Raw genomic sequence first — 19,141 nt, 5'->3', positions numbered from 1 at the left:
GAATTGTCAATAAACATAACTGTCCAGTGTAAATTTGGGGTTCCGATATCACACCCTGGCTAAATTGCCTTTTCCCCCCAAAATGATTTATTAAATGATCGCTGTTTCGTGGTTGATTGTGGCCTATTATTTGTCCAAAAATATTGAAAGACAAGCTATATGTACTATTGTGGTCACTAGCATCAGTAATGTTATGAGACATGACAGATAACATTAGATAACATGACCTTTCACACTGCACGGAGACTGAGCCAACATGCTATGGCTGAGATCAAATGGGAAAAGAAAGTTCTCCTCCCATCCTGTGTGGAAGTGGTAGATTTTTGACTTATTCCCCACTTGGTTTGAAACACTTTTATAGGGATTGTGCCCATCATTCACAATCCTGAAGTCAAACATGAACACATATTTCTAACTAGAGAAAACGTGTTAGTATGCGCTATGTGAAAAAAAAATCAAAAAAATGCCAACAGTGTTCCATTTACCAAAACTGGTAGGTTTGTTAGCTAGCTCATATTAACATGTTTTCTCTCAAATTCTCTCGAATCCACATAAGGATTGGGAATGTTGAAACCAAGTGCAGTTTTCCTTTAAGTACATTAAAGAGGCTAACTAGTTAGCTTGCCAGCTCGCCATGCTAACTGCAGCTGTCTGTTCTGCAGGGATCTTGTAGCCTGGAAATTTGGTGTAAACAACAAATAATAGGTGTGTCAAAGTGACTAATGGGTTGTTATTTCATGTCTACGGGCTCAAATAATGTAAACAGGTTTTCAATGCTCTAAGTACAAAAATATTCCTCTTATTGACTTTGCATACTACTTGGTGGGAATTCACTTATCGCAGTCGGGTCTGGAACCAATTAACTGCGATAAACAAGGGACGACTGTCGTCATCAGAGGCCCCAACTCCCTTATCCAGGCAGAATCTGGTATTGTTTTATTTACTGGTGTGCCGAAGCCAAAGCCTTTGGAGTTGCTGCTTGGAGAAATAAAGAACACAAAGACATTTTCATGCTGAGACAGGTGTCTTCGTTTATTAGAGAGATGCACTTTGTGGTTTCAATAAGTTTGACTGACAGTGGCAAAAGACAAAGATAGCGCTGAAGTTTCATTCTTATATCTGGAGGTCACCATGTTCCGGGAAAGACATTGTCAGAGAAGATTTGATGGTCAGAAGGTGGACTAATCCGTGTCAATGCACACAGGTCTGATGCAAACATACGGATTCTTGTCAGTGCATTCGTCGTCATCCCACAGTGAGTCTGTAGGAAAACACGAGAATGGTTTCAGCACGCAGATAGCATGCCCACTTTCTCCATCACCAAAGATACATACCATCTTCCTCAATCTCCACACAGTCTTCATCATCAGCTTCAGGGGGGGTGGGAAAGGTCCCAAAGTTATTAAACACAAAATCGGTGCCATCAACCCACATATAGTTTCCTTCCTGAAAGACAAAGTCACGTGTGAAAAGTTATTCCTCCACAACATAACACCACACCATCACGCATCTTCATGATGTTGGATGCCTGGATTCTGAGGAAAAGATGCCCGGAAGGCTAAAGGTTAAGTTTCGGCGTTCCCCTTCCTTTGTGCTGCTGAGAAGTATGTCTTTCCATGCCGACTTTGCTACGTGTAAATGTTTACCTCAATGGTATCGTGGAGTCCTATCCAGGTGTCTACGACGCTACCATCATTGTGATCCCGAATCAGTTGAAGGACGATTTCATTCTCCACCTCGTCGCAGATGGACACCAGATTACCGTGGAAGAGCTGGCAGACCCTCTAACAGGACAAATAGATCCAACAGCGTTAACCTCTTTTCCATTCATCACAAAGTAAGATATTCATGACTGAGGTGAAATGTACCTCTGCATCTGCAAAGGTCCTGTTAAAATCGAAGTACTTGTAACAGTAGACTTGGTACTGAGTCCAGCCCTTGGGACAGCCGCAATCTGCAAGACAGTCGATATTTATGTTAGCCGGGTATGCTATCAATGAATATGGTGAAATCACGGCAACCGACCTTTGCCTTTGCCTTTGCCTTTGCTTTGTGACACGCCACACTGGGAAGAAGAACAATACAGAGCGTTCACAAAAGCAAAGACAGCAATACACGACGGACGATATACTTCCCATCACACAGCGACAGTCATATACTCTCTAATATACTTTACTCAAGTCAGCTGGGATTTGGACTTACAGCTCCAGTCAACAGGACACAGGTCCCACAAAGGAGGAGGAACACGCTGAGATTGAACGCCATCTGTGTAATGTCAGACCGATACTGTTATAGTAAAAACATCAAATGGAACAGATCAGCCAGGTAGGAAGGACAGCCCCGTCGTGTTACCTTGGCAGTCTTGGTGCTTGATGCAAATGACACCTAAGTGCCACCCTTTTATATGCTAGCTTGATGCAGCCCTGGAATGCTAGTCCCTCGTGTAACATGACACACCCAGACAATTTCTGCAAACTGCATCTGTAATCAACACTCTACAGTCATACTAGCGACTAAGGTCGAGGTTTGAAGTAGAGATACAATATGCACAAGCAGGAAGAAGGAGTGAAACTAAAACATTTGGAACTTGGAATAAAAAAAATCATTCTTCTATCAGTAATAGTGGAGTTTGATTCTGTTGAGGTAATTGCGTTGGGCTGCTTTTAGTTGCTATTTACTTCTGCGGTTGGGCGTTCCCCTGTTGGCTCTGTTAGCATTTGCTTGCTAACGATAAGGCTGTTGACAGTGTAACGTTCCATTGGCTTTAAACGGTTAAGTAAGGCTTGGGAACTTGTGTAGAATTGGATGGGTGGTATTTGGTACCTTTAAGTTGGGGGGGGGGGGGGGGGGGTTCATGTCAACAATGATATTTTAGTAGTTTTTGGTTCAGTCATCCATCAGGTGATTCTTTTTCTTTTTCTTTTTCTTTTTCTTTTTCTTTTTCTTTTTCTTTTTCTTTTTCTTACTCTTACTCTTACTCTTACTCTTACTCTTACTCTTACTCTTACTCTTACTCTTATTCTTACTCTTATTCTGCAGCACGGTGGTCGAGTGGTTAGCACGCAGACCTCACAGCTTGGAGAACACGCGACCCTCGTGAGGAAAAGCGGTAGAAATGAATTATTATTATCATTATTATTATTATTATTAGTAGTAGTAGTAGTAGTAGTAGTAGTAGTAGTAGTAGTAGTAGTAGTAGTAGTAGTAGTATTACTTCATATAATTCATGAAAAAAACATCGGTCAATTTATTCTTCTTCTTTCTCTTTGGGCTTTTCCCTTCAAGGGTCGCCACAGCAAACCAATCTCCTCCATCCAACCCTGTCTTCTGCATCTGTCTCTCTCACACCAACTACCCTCATGTCCTCCTTCACTACATCCATAAACCTCCTCTTTGGTCTTCCTCCACACCTCCTACCTGGCAGCTCGAAATGCAAAAAATAATAACAATCAAGTTAATAGGTCGTTTTTCACCTGATCAAAACTTGAAGACCACAGGCTACAGAAGCCAAAATCTGCTCCAAATTGTCGTTTTCTGTCAGGCATTGACACAGTCAGCCCTCCTGATGCTAAAGCTAAGAAGCTTTGTCTTCCTGAAGGTGGTGGATGGGGGTGTTCCATCAGCCAGGCCTCTGGCAGCCTCCCATGGCTGCTGAGGTTGGACGCAGGAAGTCATTCTACTAAAGATCCTCAGCATTACCCAACAAATGTCAAGTGGTAGACCCAAAAAAATGACCGGAGGATCCGATGGGCCGTCCGTCAAGACATGGGACGGTCCTGGACCCAAATAAAGGCCCCTACTGGTGCCAACTGCAGCCCAATAACCATCAGACGCCATCTGTGGGAAAAGGCTTTCAAAAACAAATCCAAAGACCTGGTCTCCTTCTAGGCCATAGCACAGCCCCTTTAGACTTTGCCAGGGAGCATCGAACATGGGACACTGGAAAGTGGAAACAATGGACCCTTGATGGTCCGATGGCTTCCAACGTTCCTGGTGTGACAAGGAAATCCCACCTGAGATGTTTTCTACCCGGCACAGAGGAGGGGGTCCATCGTGGTCCCGGGTGCTTTTTCATTCAGTGGAGAAGAACATCACTCTTTTGGACCATCCCGCGTGTTCCCCTGATTGACATCCCATCGAGAACAGCAAGGGATGGACAGCAAGGGAACTTGATAAAAAATGTCCGTCAGTTCCAGAGAGTTGAAGCTCTCGGTGAAGCCATCTTCACCACTTGGACCAATGTTCCCAATAGTCGCCTGAAAACACTGGCATCAGGCATGATCAAAGAACCAGGGTGCTGGAGCTACACCTTACTGAGACCTACTCGGACAGTTTCTTCTTCTGCTTTGGAGAGTTTTTCTCATTTTTGGAGCCATGGTCTTCAACTTTTGATCAGCTGAATTTGTTGTCAATCAATCAATCAGCTTGTTGTTGTCAACAAAAGACTTTTTGTCACACTCCCTTTTCCTGCTTTTGCATATTGGAGCTCTACTTACAGTCTCACTTAAAGGGGACCCATGATGTTCATGTTTCCACCTTTGTATGGGGTGGTGGTCTCCTACACCCTGAATACAACATTCTAACTACATTTATAGCTCAGAAAAGTGGAAAAAGCATAGTAGGTCCTCTTTAAGATCCAAATGGACAAAAGGTCAATTGTAGCTATTTTTCTACTGGTATTAAAATTTTGATCAGGTCTGTATATATTTTTGTTTTAAATTGCAAGAGCTACATGGTGTGTTTGGTCAGTTAGAGGACAAGACCTCAGACAATTTGTAACATGAAGAAGTACTGTAAAGTGTCTGTAAAGTACTTTGTTGTGGCGATCCAAAGGGTCCCAACATGTAGAGGCCGTACAGCCGTGGCCAAAGATGCCAGTGGTTTTGAATGTGACCCAAGTTGCCAGTGGTTTTGGCCGTGGCCAAAGTTGCCAGTGGTTTTGAATGTGGTCAAATTTACCAGTGGTTTTGGCTGTGACTGTACGGTCTCATCAGGCTGGGGTGTTTCTATTCCAATCAGACGCTGCGAAAGCCAGTGGCATCTTTGGCATGCCAAACTACGCAATTACCATGCGTAGTCCTGCTTGACCCACAGCTGACGCCTTAGTTGTCACCATGTAGATCCAAGCTGGAGCACCAATTGAGCAGAAACGGAGAAAGATAGGGGTATTTTGGCATTCCTGAGCTTTTGTCCTGCCTTGCCGGATTATTTCAGCAAAAGCGTTACATATTTGAAGGATTTCCTCATGTGAGAGTGGGGCATCTATGATTTTGCATCATCCAGTTACAAATACGTTTGCTTGCCTCCAGTCTTTTTGAGGCAGGTCTGACCACAAGTGGATGGGTAACCATGCAATTCAGGGACACTGTCTGATTACATTTTAATACCAAGTCAGGTATTTCATTCTGTGCTCACTTTGACTCAGCAGACTGACTCATGCCCAACGTCACACACACAATTAAATTAATGAGATAATAATAATGTCATGTTTCGTCTTGGGCGAGCTGAACTCCAGCTTTGTGCCAAAATGATCACCGCCAGCTTTTATTTCATTTTAATTCGCTCACTTCATGTCCTCAACGTGGGACTAATGAAGGATCATTTTTTTCTTGTATGTCACATCCTTTTGTCCAATCATTTTTCCATGTGTAGCCCTTGCCATGTCTATGGAATCCGCCCAGGGCCTTCAGAATCAGCATCGCTGGCCCATGTCAATTGTGTGCCCACCACTGGTATGGGAGAAGCATTGAGCTCGTGGAACTCGGAGGCAAGGTGTTCATTGATGGTGGTGGAAAAAACAGAAAGCTTGTGTTGGTCCTATTCCAAGATGAATAAACAACGTCTTCACCAACCTGTTTGTCCAGTCAGCAAACACCATGTGACCATGTGACGCATGAGGCCTTTAAATTACCTCTGCTGGGGAAGGTTGGACTTCGCACAAACTGAAGTCGAATCAAAATGATGAACCTGGCTGTCAGTTGGCTCTGCCAGCTGCTTTGGCCGTCGTCTCTTACGTCAAGTGCAGACCAGACTGGTCCTAGAACATCTGCTGCACTTGGTTACCATGCCGCCATTCCAGCGGGGTGGCTCACTCTGGCAGGGTGTGTCATTAATTACGAGGGAGGTTCCACCACTTAAGAAGAGCAGCAATTTTCCAAGGTGTGTACGTTTAATTGATGAAGTTGGTACATACTTACAGATACACTAAAGCATCCAGGAACAAGAACCAACCAAAGGCCTTCTCTGCACATTGACGCAGTTTTAATTAATTAAAATTGGCGGTTCGACTAGAAAGCATGAATATCCGGACAGAAGAACACACAACATATTTTCATGCTGGGACAGATTCCTTCATTTATTAGAGATATGCAAGTTTAGGTTCCAATCAGTCTCCCTGACAGTTAACATTAATACACAATACCCTGTATCGCAAAAGACAAAGATATTTTTGACAGTCCCACAGCCCCACGTCATCGTGTCTCAGGAAAACCATCGTCACGGAAGCCATCATGGTCAGAAGGCGTATTAGTTAGCGTTGATGCACACAGGTCTGATGCAAACATATGGATTCAAGTCGGTGCAGTTATCGTCATCCCATCTTCCATCTGAAGGAAAAACACAAGAACGAATTCAATGTGCCGATTTTGCCCAACGTTTTCCACATATTCACAAAACAAACAAAGCTAGATACCAAAGTCCTCAATCTCCACACAGTCGTTGCCGTCGGCCTCAGGTGGGGTGGGAAGGACCCCGAAGTCATCAAACCTTAAAAAAGTCCCATCAGTCCAAAGATAGTCTCCTTCCTGGAAGACAAAGCCAGTTTTGAAAGGGTTCCTCCGAGAGAGAACATCTCAACATCATACATCTTGATGTTTTTCCAAGTTTGATAATAATGGTACAGTATGTAAGTTAGTACGTCTTACAGTTTATCCACCAATATTTGCATAAAGGCTGCATAAAGGCTGGAGGATTCCTCTTCTACGTATGTCTTTCTGTTAGGGTGGATTCATCCTCCTGTGATTCCATCGTCCTCCAACGACATTGATCCGAGTTCAGCAAGTTGCCATACTGGACGACATGTCCATCCAGCATCGTTTTTAAAAGGTAATCAATCAATTGCATCGAGTTGATTAGTCATGCCTGCTGAGTGGCGCGTTTATGAGTTTGTGTCCTGGAAAGAGCGACTCCCGATGCCCTACGCTTTGGACGCTACACCTAATCACACATCGAGTCATACGTGTGCTTCGAATGTTGCGTTTACTTGAAGCCTTTCAAACTTGCCAAGGTCCGTGGCTCCATGGCAGCCTTTGTCTTCAGGCAGTGTCAAAGCAATGGGAGCCAAAGGCGCTATTTCCTGGTATGACATTTGCTTGAACATCTTTCATGCTTGGGGTAGAGAAGCGAATGCGGTATGACATTAAAGTTTAGGCCCTGTTTTATCACAGACTTGACTTATCGTTCATTGTCAGTTCAACCCCAAGTGTTGTTTGCGTGTTATTCACATAAACTGTGAATGTATTTGCCATTAATTGTTGTTTACCTGTTTGTTTCATTGCTATAATTAAATTAGGCTTGATTCCCTTACAGAAAAACAACGGGAATCTGGGAAACATCACCTGCGCTGTCCAGCATCCACGGATTTATTTCACAGTCAGTCTGCTTGAATTTCTGGCTAAAAAGTTACTGAATCGTTTCGGGCAACCACAAATTGTGACACAAATGGAAAATGAATCCTTTCTCTGTGTATTTCTATGGGTAAAGGCTTCACCTCAAGAGTATCGTGGAGTCCTATCCAGGTGTCTGTGAGGTTGCCATCATTGTGATCCCGAATCAGCTGAAGAATGACTGCATTTTCCACCTCGTCGCAGATGGACACCAAATTGCCATGAAACAGCTGGCAGACCCTCTAAGGGGACAAACAATGTTGAATCACGTTGAACCTCTAAACTTCATCAGGTGGTTAGCATGTGGTTAGCAGTTGGGAGCAAAACACCGACTGATGACTCCCTCCGTACCTCTGCATCTGCAAAAGCCCTGTTATAATCCTGGTAGATGTAACAGTAGTCTTGGTACTGAGTCCAGCCCTTGGGGCATCTGCACTCTGCAACACAGTTCTTATTTAAGTTAAAAGGCAGTACACTATCGTCCAGGTCTGGCATGAAAGTGAGATGAGAAGAATTCAAAGAACAAACCTTTGCCTTTGCCTTTGCCTTTGCCTTCTGAAGGGCGAAACTGGTAGGAACAAAACACAACGTTCACCAGTGCAATGGCAGCAGTACATTACAGACCGTATCAAATAAATGATTGTTGAAGTCAGCAGCTGGGATTTGGACTTACAGCTCCAGTCAACAGGACACAGGTCCCACAAAGGAGGAGGAACACGCTGAGATTGAATGCCATCTGTGCAATGTCAGACCGAAACTGTTATAGTAACACATCACATGGAACAGATTAGCCAGGTAGGATGAAAAGTTGTGTGGTGTTACCTTGGCAGTGTTGATACTCGATGTAAAGGACAACAAAAACATGCCCCTTTTATATGCTAGCTTGACGTAGCCTTGGAATGTTGTAAATGTCAGTTATGTATGTGCATGTCACCTGAAGCATCACTTACGCTGCTGCAATCACTGCTAATTACTTAAATGTACAGTCTAAAGAAAACAAGAAAACAACAACAACCAAAACCTTGCTTTCGGTGTAGGAGTCCATGTAGGACAGGGCTGACCAGAGTGCGGTCCTTTGTGGGCCTGGAGGTTGAATTGAATGGTCTTTCACTGGCATCGTGCTTTCCCACCTTCTACCTGTTGGTGGCACAGCATCAGGACCAACTGGGGGTTCAGCATCTTGCCAGGGATACTTGGACGTGATCACAGGAGGACAGAGGAACCAACCCGCTGCCTTCAGGTTGGGGGGCGACCACTGAGGCGTGCCGCACCAATTGTCACATTTAAAAAATACAAAAGTAGAAATGAAAGAAAAAGTTGTCATAGTGTTACTAGTACTGCTACTAGTACTATTCCTTCCATCCATTAGTTTTCTATGCCGCTTATCCTCACTAGGGTGGGAGTATGCTGGAGCCTATCCCAGCTGTCTTGGGGCTAGAAAACTGGTGGCAAAAACTGGTGGCAAAAACTGGTGGAGGAAAGTGGAGTACCACGCACAGGAAGAAACTCCACACGGAGAATCAAACCCAGGTCTTCCCATCTCCTGACTGTGTGGCCTATATGCTATCCACTTACCACCGTGCGGCCCTGTTACTATTCCTATTTAATGTAAATTCTATCCCTCATTGCAGCTGCCACTGCACAGCAACTGAGTGGTTAGCACACAGGTCTCACAGCTAGGAGACCCGAGTTCAATTCCACCCTCGGCCATCTCCACCTCGGAGTTTGCATGTTCTCCCCATGCATGCGTGGGTTTTCTCTGGTTTCCTCCCCCATTCCAAAAACATGCTAGGTTAATTGGCCACTCCAAATTGTCCATAGGTATGAATGTGATTGTGAATAGTTGTTTGTCTATATGTGCCCTGTGATTGGCAGGCCACCAGTCCAGGGTGTACCCCGCCTCTTGCCCCAAGACAGCTGGGATAGGCTCCAGCACCCCCGTGACCCTCGTGAGGATAAGCGGTAGAAAATGAATGAATAAATGAATTGCTGCCGCCTACGTTTGTCAATGCAGAAATGCTCATCCACCCTGCAAAGTGAGGCTCCAAGACTGAGCACCTGTCAGTGGGAATTTCCTCGGGCCATGCATCCACGCATCCAAAGACCCCGGGACCCCCCGCCAGTTTGGCTGCATGGGGCTGTGGCTGGCTGCTGGTCGCGCTAGGATCTCCCCCTTCCCTTTCCCCTTCTCTGAGCTAATCTTGTGTTCATGTTGTGTAAAAATCTGCTTAATTGTGCAAATGTATGCTGAGGTTTTTTAACAATCACACAGTGTGCTCCTCTGTAGCAGTTTAGTTTGGAATTTGTATTTTTTGTATATATTACTAATTATTGTTGAATATATAAATATGCAAATATATATGAATATAAAAGATACAAAATATCAAAGCAGCTCTGTGATCTTAGATTTTTCACTCTGCAGCCCTTTGCCCCCCACTAAGACTAAATTCACAGGAAGGAAGAGGACTGACAAGAAGCCATCCAATTTGGGCTGATCCTTTCAGATAAACTCTGTCGCCATCTTGTGCCATTCGCGTGCAACTACATTGTAGGAGGGGACGACAATGCAACTTTTAGTGCCTGTTAGCAACTAAATACATGGCCTGTATTGTCTTCACTTCACAGGCCTGGCCTGGGGAGATTGAGTCCTAATCAGGCAACTGATTGGAGCAATGGAGCCAAGGTGGTCGGTGCCTGTCGTGGACATCACCACCCGAAAAAGGAGTCTCCTGAAACAGCCTTCGGTTAGCTGTTCAGGACCCCACCCACAGCTAGCCTGCATTGCTGATGTCACTGATGGCCACCGGAAGCTGCAGCTGCCCCGCCTGGCCTGAAATGTGCAAATAAGCTGCAGGACCTATGTTACCACAAGGGGGAGACTCTTCACTTGTAGTCTACGATGGATTTTTTTTGGGGGGGGGCTACCTCTGGTCTGCAGGGTACAGCAGCTCAAACTCAAAAAGTCCAAACCCCATTTGAGGGAAAAAGAAACCTTGAGGGGGGACCGCAGACGGGAGTGGGCAACATGTGACACAATTAGGTATATATTAGAATAAAAAATAACACGTTAAGGGCGGGAACTAATTTATTTCATTAATTACATAACATTTTTAGCATAATTAACACGTGCCCCAGAGCGGGTCGGTGGTAAAGTGGAGCATCCTCACAGTCCCAGAGCCTGACACTGTTTGAGAACTTCATTCTAACCCGAACACACACTGCAGTGCAATCAGATTTACACTATATACTATATACTGTATGTATCTCCATCCCACGTCTCTACGTCCTTCTTCCTTTCTTTCACTTTCTCAGTACAAGAACGCCAGATGCATTCAGGGACACTCCGAACATCACAATAATGGCTTAATAATGTGTGAGTGTAAATAAACAGGAAGATAAAGAAGAACATGATTTGGATATTCTTATCCCTCACTTCCTAACTCTAAAGCAGTTGAATGAGATCCAAGTGCCGCTACACTGAAACGCACGGGGGCACGGCTGCCTTCTCACCTCAGACACTTTGTTGTTCTGTCGTACTGTAGCAGTGTAACGACCCTGAAGGTGGACAGATATGGTGGACAGGATATGATGTCTTTGTGGGAGTTACAGAGCCGGCCCATTTTAGGGATTATGATTGATGATTGATTGATTATTGTGCCTGTTTTGACCTGTCATTTAATCGTCAGCACCTTTGATATAGGCAATTCAATATACCATTGTTCATCCATCCATTCATTTTCTACCGCTTATCCTCACGGGTGCTGGAGCCTATCCCAGCTGTCTTGGGGCAAGAGGCGGGGTACACCCTGGACTGGTGGCCAGCCAATCACAGGGCACATATAGACAAACAACCATTCCCACCCACATTCATACCTATGGACAATTTGGAGTGGCCAATTAACCTAGCATGTTTTTGGAATGGGGGAGGAAACCGGAGTACCCGGAGAAAACCCACACATGCACGGGGAGAACATACAAATTTCCCACAGAGATGGCCAAGGGTGGAATCAAACTCGGGTCTCCTAGCTGTGTGGCCTGCGCGCTAACCACTACAAGACAAATAATTCATGCAAAAAATATGCAAAATATGTGCAGTGATGCTCATCTCCTTCATTTTCTTTTTTAATGGCTTTTAATGGTACATCATTTCTGTTGGATGCTTCAACTTTTACTGGCATCTACCTGGGAACATGAATGCACCATCTAACACCGTCAGAAGCTAGGGCTGCCAAAGGAACATTAAAATATGCACGAGCAAGGAGGAACAATGGGGAGCGTTCACCCTCTCCTCCAGGTGGGAAGTCGGTGTACAGCTCACCCCATGGCTTTTTGCAGGGCCAAGCGACATGGAAGAGGTGTCCCCCCCCAACCCTCTGTAACCCTCTGTAACCCTCCGTAACCCTCCGTAACCCTCCCTAACCCATAGCCTACTGCTATTTACGGAGAGCCTCCTCTCCTAGCACAATGGATGAGGAATGTTCTGTGTTGGCCTGGTTGTAAGGCGTACAGGGCTGGGCCTCCCCTTTCGGGGAGGTGCATGGGAACCTGCCATACGTGGGGGGGGGGGGTCAGAAGACATTGACTTGACCGTGGCAAGGCTTGGTTGTGTATGTTATCGAGTAGCTATACACTGAAAAAAATAACTCATTGGACTAACGAAATTAAATTGTTGGCAGAATTTCCATCCAATTAAAATGTTTAGCCCCAAGTCACAAAAAGTATGTTTGTAAATTGTAATATATTTGTGTTAGTTGATCTTGTTCTTTTCCTGTTAATCCAACTCAAATTAATCTAAATGAGGTAAAAAAATATAATTGAGATGGGTCTATCCAACTCTACAGGTAACACAAATTAATTTCATTAAACCCTCCAAAAAATAACAAATTGGACTAACTCAATTAAATAGTAGGCAGAATTTCCAGCCAATAAATATGTTTAGACCCAACTCAAAAAAACTATCTTAGCACATTGTAATTTATTTGTGTTAGTTGATCTTTTTTTCCTGTTCATCCAACTCAAATTACAGCAATTGAGGTAACAAAATGTAATTGAGACAGTTCTATCAATTTCTACAAAGTACAGTTAACACACAGTAATTTAATTCAACTAATGAATTGTTTTTACTTCATTTTAACTAAAAATGTATGATTAATACAATTAGTCAAATTAATCCCAAACTCCCAAAGAATATACAGTACAAGGAACTTCACCTGACAAGGATTTATTTAAAACAAGGGATAAATCCACATTTCTGTACAACATAGCCAAAACTTCAGCTTTTTACAATAAACATGTTAGAGATGCACTGATGCAGCTTTCCTTCCAAAATTGTCATTATTAGAAATAACAATCCTAAAATATAATTTAACCAGATCAACCACTGAAAGTGCAACCTTTATCATTTGTGAGTTACAAAGTGCTAATATGTCAAATGCCACATTGTCTGCTCATGATGGGCTGAGGTATATTGTTGCTATTGGCGTCACTACTAATATAGTAATATAATAATATAGTTTCTTAGCTTGGTTTGGCATCAATAGCCACATTTTAGCAGACCTTTACATTTCTATTTATGTGTGGTGGACCAAATGGGACAAAATTAAATAAATCAATCTCTAAAGAACTAAATGTGTCAAATAGTTAAAATACCAGTTCATTTAATGTAAAACAATATATAATTATTACACAATTTATTTATTTGATTAATTATTTACTAATTTAATTATTTCATGGCTTTGGGGTGCAGCGTCATGAATTATGTATCACAAACACCCATCAAAATCTGTGGGTGTGATGTCAAACGTCAATCTGGTCGAATGGTCTGAAGTCCAGAGGCATACAAACTCCTAACTTTCTCGGGAGTTGGTGAAAGGTATTTTAAACCTTACAGAGTATGTGGAAGCAGGATCTGCTGATCTAGAGATCACATAAGTCAGAGGAATTTTTTGTGTTGGGAGTTATTTCCGCACAATTCATAAACATGCAACCACAACTCCACGAAACAATTATAGTGAAAAAATTAACAAAATTATTAAAATAACTAATAATAATTAAATAGTGAAATAATTTGAAATACTTACGTTTCTACAGTAAATGAGCTGATATTAGACTTAAAGACAGTTATTGACGCATTTGATTACTTAATGGTGTATTATGTAATGACGAATTTAAGTAATTTAAAGATTTGTAAAATTTAACTACCGACATGTAATTATTTAAAGATGCATTTATCTATTTCATTCTGTCCCATTTGGTCCTCCACACTTGGTTTCTTGAGGTAAACAGGTTTAGAAAAGTAGTGCAATTTCAAATGTTTAAACATGTTCGACAACAGGCAACAGAACAAACAATAGGCCAAAGTTCATACCTCCATTTAGATGAACATCTTCATTTTCAACTGTTGTATTTTCACATTGAGTTTGTGTCCATCCATATTCATTAGAATCTTCTGGACAAACTCAAATGTGTATTTTAGGTTGTCTGGATAGCTGAGATCCAAGGCATAGATAAGCCCAAAGAGCAAGGCAAAAGCCATAATGACACTTCTGACATTGGAGAGGACTTTAACTCCTTCAATGACAACCCATATGTTATCAGGAAAGTCACACTCACCACCTCTGACAACGAAAATGCACATAACAGTTGTTGCAAGATCATTTTCTGCATCCTCAATAGCAGTTGCCTGAAAAACAGAAACAGATATACAGAAAGAATAAGCTCAGCTCATAAGCTCATAACCAAAACATGCATGCAATTCAAAGAAAAATTGTACATACATTTTTGACTAACCCCCCCCCCCCAAAAAAAACACTAACCGGGCAGACACTACCCAAGGTTCTGCTATTAATTAAAGAAAACAAAGATTAAACACTGGAACATACTACCAGTGCTAAGACATGCTCTTTTGTTAAAAGTGAAATTTACCAGGTACTCCTTGACAAGGGAAGCTGGATCCTCGTTGAGGTAGATAATCAGGCTCTTCAGCACACACTCCCTCTTCGCATCTATTTCATCACACTGAAACACATGTACATGTATTTGGTTTTAATAAGGGGGACATGGTAAACAACATAAAAAGCCAGTTGTGGAGATAATGAGAAGTCTGCAGAAGTATTTCCATTTCTCGTAAATTGAAATGAGCTTTGAAAAGCGGAAGATGACTGATATATTCATAGATAGATAGACTCCCTTTATTTATCTATCTAAAAACATAGAACATTGCAGTTTTGAAAGGGTAACTGCAGTTTTTGGAATTTTTCCCATCATTCCCAATCTTTATGTGAAAAAGAAACACATTTCTATCCCTTTTCTGTGCATTATAATACGAGAAAACAAGTTAGTATGAGCTAGCTTACAATACTGTCATTGGGATACACCTATTTCAACTATGAATATATCAGTCATCTTCCGCTTTTCAAAGCTCATTTCAATTTACGAGAAATGGAAATACTTCTGCAGACCAAGATAAAAAGTTCAAGTTAATAATTATCGTGTGCTGGCGATCAACCATAATTACACCAAAATGCGCCACAAATTTTACAATTGAAAAACATGTTTCGACTTTGACAAAAAATAATGCACAGAGTAGTGAATTCACTTCAAATCAATTCCTGTATGATAATTTGCCACTTGGCATTAAAAATAAAATTTCATTCCGGAACAGCTGGGATAGGCTCCAGCATGCCCGCGACCCTCGTGAGGGTAAGGGGTGTAGAAAATTAATGAATGAATGAATTTGATAACATCAATGTAATTAAAACCCACCTCATCATAGACTGCCAGGATATTCTTCATCTTCTGTCCCTTCGCTCCTCCTTTGGACTTGAAAAGGGAGTTGAGCTTTAGAGTAAAGTGGTCAAGCTGGGCAAAAAACTTTGACAGTAGTGGTTTTGTGGTGATTCTCATGAACTCATCATTCACCTGTAAAAAAAAAAAAAAAAAAAAAAAAGCAAATTAAATGTAAATACAATCACATACAGCAAGTGTGTGGAACCAGGACCGGACAACCGGACCTAAAGCTCGGAGAAATAACAACAACAGCTGAACAGCTGTCAACAACCCAGTTCTAAACCATATCAAAATGCAATAGTCCACTGTGGTGTACACTTACACCACTCTCCTGAAACAAGGCTGGCCATCGGTCTTTGAAGTCTTCGATCCTTGGTCTCTCATCCACGATTTCCAGTCGTCTGTGGGAAAAAGTATTTTCCATTTTTGTCTTTATCACCACCTCATTGAAGCGTTTCTTCATTTCTGATAGTATACTGATTCGCTCCTCCTCCAGACTTTCTGCAGTCTCGCCTGTTGGGTGCAAAGGAATGTAGTGAACTTCTGCCTTCCTTGGCTTCTTTATACTGGCTGCTGCTTTTCCTTGTCCCTTCCTCTTGTGTTTTAAGGAGTTCACACGAATTTCAGGATCACCTAGCCGCCCCAGTTTTGTCCGATAGTTCTGCAGCTTGTATTTCAGGGACTGTTTCCAACCCCAAAATCCTGTCCTGTTCCCCAACTGCCCCAGACAAGGATGGGCTCTAGTTAAGGCTTCAGCCACCTCTTCACACTGATAATCTTTTGGATACTTTGTGTATTTCATTATTTCTTGAGCCAGTCCATCAAGAATTTGTCCTTTCAGTTTTGGTCCTGGGTTGAAATATACGCCATCTCTCTCAAACTCATTATTTTTCAACTGCAACTCCAACTCAGCCTCATATGAAAACTTTGGGACCACAAAAATCTTAGGCCAGCAGGAGCACTTGGAGAGCTGTACTTGAGGTGATGAATGTGGTGTTGATGTGTGGACTGTGTCATCACTGCTGGATGAAGCCAATGATGAAGTGGTTTGGGGTAGGAGGGAGTCGGGAGATGTTTCAGGAGGTGAGGTTGGGTGTGGATTCAACTGCCCTGGGTCCACTGGGTACAGCATAATGGTAGGTTCTTCAGGCAGCATGGTTGTCGTGCATATTACCTTCACTGTGCCTTTGTCTTGAACATCTGACATATCTGTTAGGTTCATAAAAGCATTGAAGTCAGAATCCATATATTGGAGGCGGAAATCTTCTGCCAGCTGAAAAAATGTCTTCATCGTTGTTTGGAGCTCTTCCACAGTTGCTGGAAGTCCAGACACCAGGGGTAGCTTTCTTGAGTCGGAGTCATCACCGAAGATGATTCGCAAAACAGGAGGACATGTCATTTTCAAACACTTCTTAACCTGTGAAAAAAACAAACAAATGTGTTTTAGATAAAAAAATATATGTTGTAATTTTAGCACATCTATCGCTGCAAATAAGCTAGGACTACCTCCTTTCACTTGTATAGTGCTTTTCCACCTCCAAGGCTCTTTGATACTGTTAGCACATTTACCTACTGATGCATCAGGAGCAAATGGGGGTTTAATATCTTGCCCAAAGGATATTTAGACATGGGAGGATGGAGGATCAAACCCACAACCTTCAGGTTGAGAGACAACCACTCTACCTCCTGAGTCATGTTGCCTCCTACAGTCAACATTAGGGCTACTCCTAGGCTATACTAAATGAGGATGAAAAAAGCAGCATTATAAGTTGATCAGTGGCTGATTATTAAAAATTGTACTAACCTCTGACAATGATGAATCTTTTCAATATCAACATCCGCAAACCCCCAACCATATACTCAACAAGGGGATATGGATCTTCCAAGTTACCAAGCTCAATTAGGTCAGCCTCTCCAGTGCTTGATGGAGATAGCTTACTCCATGTGTTAAATGTACAAGGGCAATCGGTGTAGGGACATGGATATCGATAACTACCTCGAAGATGCCCATGCGCCTGCCTAAAATGTTTCAACACCAAGTACCTGGTATCCACTTCCAAACTGCACTCTTTGCAAGTCCACATTTATTAACCTGTAAAACAAAAACAACAAATCACACACAGTAAATTAATAGTGTAGATAAATAAAAAAAACTATATACCTAAATACTTACAAACTGTGAGAGGCTGCAAAAAGAGAGCTTGGTAACACAGCAAACCATATTGAACATTGAGCATCCATATTGAAAATAGGACAATGAAATAGTTCAGTACTAAATCCAGGTCAAAAAACATTTTGCACCATCAGATTTTACTGAAATTTCATCTGCAGATAGATATTGACGTGAATGTATATCCTATACACTTTTTATCTTGTCCTGAAGCTCTGATTCATTAGTTTGAAAGGCTTAATGCAGACATGTCCAAAGTCCGGCCCCCGGGCCAATTGCGGCCCGTGGACAAATTTTTTACCGGCCCGCGGCCTCTATCATGAAATCAATAATATGCGGCCCGCCAGCACTGTTGACCACAGTATAAAATACATGTGTACAAAAAGCTATTTTTCATATTTTTCATTTCACCAGAAGATGGCAGTAGCCCTGTGGCCGCACTCTGTAACAAAGTCAGCGAAGAAGGAGGCAGCGCTATTAAACTCCACTGTATTATTCATCAAGAAGTTCTCTGTGCCAAATATATGAAATATCATAATGTTATGAAACCGGTGATAAAGACTATTAATTATATTCGCTCCAAAGCGCTGTGCCACCGCCAGTTTCAACAGTTTCTTCTCGACATCCAGGCTGAATACGGAGATGTTTTGTATCACACCGACGTAAGGTGGCTCAGTCGGGGGTCTGCGCTGCAGCGCTTCTTCTCTCTCAGGGAGGAAATTGGACAATTCTTGACTAAAAAGGGACAACCCATGCCACAATTAAATGATCCTGTTTGGCTGGCTGATTTGGGATTTTTAGTTGACATAACGCGACATCTGAATGCGCTGAACACAAGCCTTCAAGGGCAAAATGCAGTGGTAAGCCAACTGTATTCACACATCAAAGCCTTTCGGACCAAGCTGCTACTTTTCCAAAGACACCTGTCACAGGCGCAGCCCAATACCGCACATTTCCCGTCGCTGCAGGAAAATTGTGACCAGTTTCCCACAGATCAATATCAGTGCGCAAATGACAAAGTATGCAGCAGACATCTCATCTCTGGTTGAGGAGTTTCAGCAGCGCTTTCGGGACTTTGCAGCTATTGAAAAGGAGATCACGCTTTTTTCCTCTCCTTTCTCCGTGGACCCTGATGACGCTCCAGACCACCTGCAACTGGAGCTCATTGAGCTGCAGTGTGACGCCGAGCATCGCAGTCGGCACCAACAGCTCCCTTTTGTCAACTTCTACCGCCAGCTGGATGAAGGCAGGTTCCAAGCAATTCGGACATTTGCTAAGAAAATGCTGAGCTTGTTTGGCTCCACATACATGTGCGAGAAGACATTCTCCGTTATGAACATTAACAAGAGCCGCATGAGGACGAGACTGAGTGACTCTCACCTGCGTGACGTCTTGCGCATCAAAACCACTGCTCTTGAGCCAGACATGGACTACATACTGCAGTCAAGATCCCAGTATCACCCTTCACATTAGTGCAGGCAAGACCTTTGTTAAGTCCTCTGAGTTGAATAAATTCTTA

At 42.7% G+C, this 19,141-nt stretch overlaps 3 protein-coding genes across 3 annotated transcripts; all 3 read right to left on the bottom strand.

Annotated features, from left to right (window-relative positions):
* Positions 1-1,018: 1,018 nt before the first annotated feature.
* On the bottom strand, positions 1,019-2,528 carry LOC131104497 (alpha-N-acetylgalactosamine-specific lectin-like). The gene is made up of 7 exons (XM_058051740.1): positions 2,353-2,528; positions 2,203-2,265; positions 2,026-2,065; positions 1,869-1,954; positions 1,647-1,784; positions 1,335-1,446; positions 1,019-1,261 (listed from the first exon to the last, which is right to left on the bottom strand). Exons 2-7 carry the CDS (start codon positions 2,263-2,265, stop codon positions 1,182-1,184), a joined length of 519 nt encoding a protein of 172 aa, XP_057907723.1. The 5' UTR covers positions 2,353-2,528; the 3' UTR covers positions 1,019-1,181.
* Positions 2,529-6,346: 3,818 nt separating this feature from the next.
* LOC131104496 (neurocan core protein-like) lies at positions 6,347-10,368 on the bottom strand. Its single transcript, XM_058051739.1, has 8 exons — positions 9,665-10,368; positions 8,686-8,919; positions 8,338-8,421; positions 8,193-8,232; positions 8,016-8,101; positions 7,769-7,906; positions 6,692-6,803; positions 6,347-6,605 (listed from the first exon to the last, which is right to left on the bottom strand). The coding sequence occupies exons 1-8, from the start codon at positions 9,686-9,688 to the stop codon at positions 6,526-6,528; spliced, it is 798 nt and encodes a 265-aa protein (XP_057907722.1). The 5' UTR covers positions 9,689-10,368; the 3' UTR covers positions 6,347-6,525.
* A 2,576-nt stretch (positions 10,369-12,944) lies between these two features.
* si:ch211-193k19.2 (uncharacterized protein LOC100034574 homolog) lies at positions 12,945-17,556 on the bottom strand. Its single transcript, XM_058051605.1, has 5 exons — positions 17,496-17,556; positions 15,775-16,869; positions 15,429-15,584; positions 14,589-14,681; positions 12,945-14,346 (listed from the first exon to the last, which is right to left on the bottom strand). Exons 2-5 carry the CDS (start codon positions 16,849-16,851, stop codon positions 14,038-14,040), a joined length of 1,635 nt encoding a protein of 544 aa, XP_057907588.1. The 5' UTR covers positions 16,852-16,869; positions 17,496-17,556; the 3' UTR covers positions 12,945-14,037.
* Between the last annotated feature and the right edge of the window lie 1,585 nt (positions 17,557-19,141).

The sequence above is a fragment of the Doryrhamphus excisus genome, chromosome 16 (assembly GCF_030265055.1).
Source record: "Doryrhamphus excisus isolate RoL2022-K1 chromosome 16, RoL_Dexc_1.0, whole genome shotgun sequence".
NCBI lineage: Eukaryota > Metazoa > Chordata > Actinopteri > Syngnathiformes > Syngnathidae > Doryrhamphus > Doryrhamphus excisus.
The sequence above is the reverse complement of the archived record's forward strand: the minus strand, read 5'-3'. Positions and strand labels throughout refer to the sequence as shown.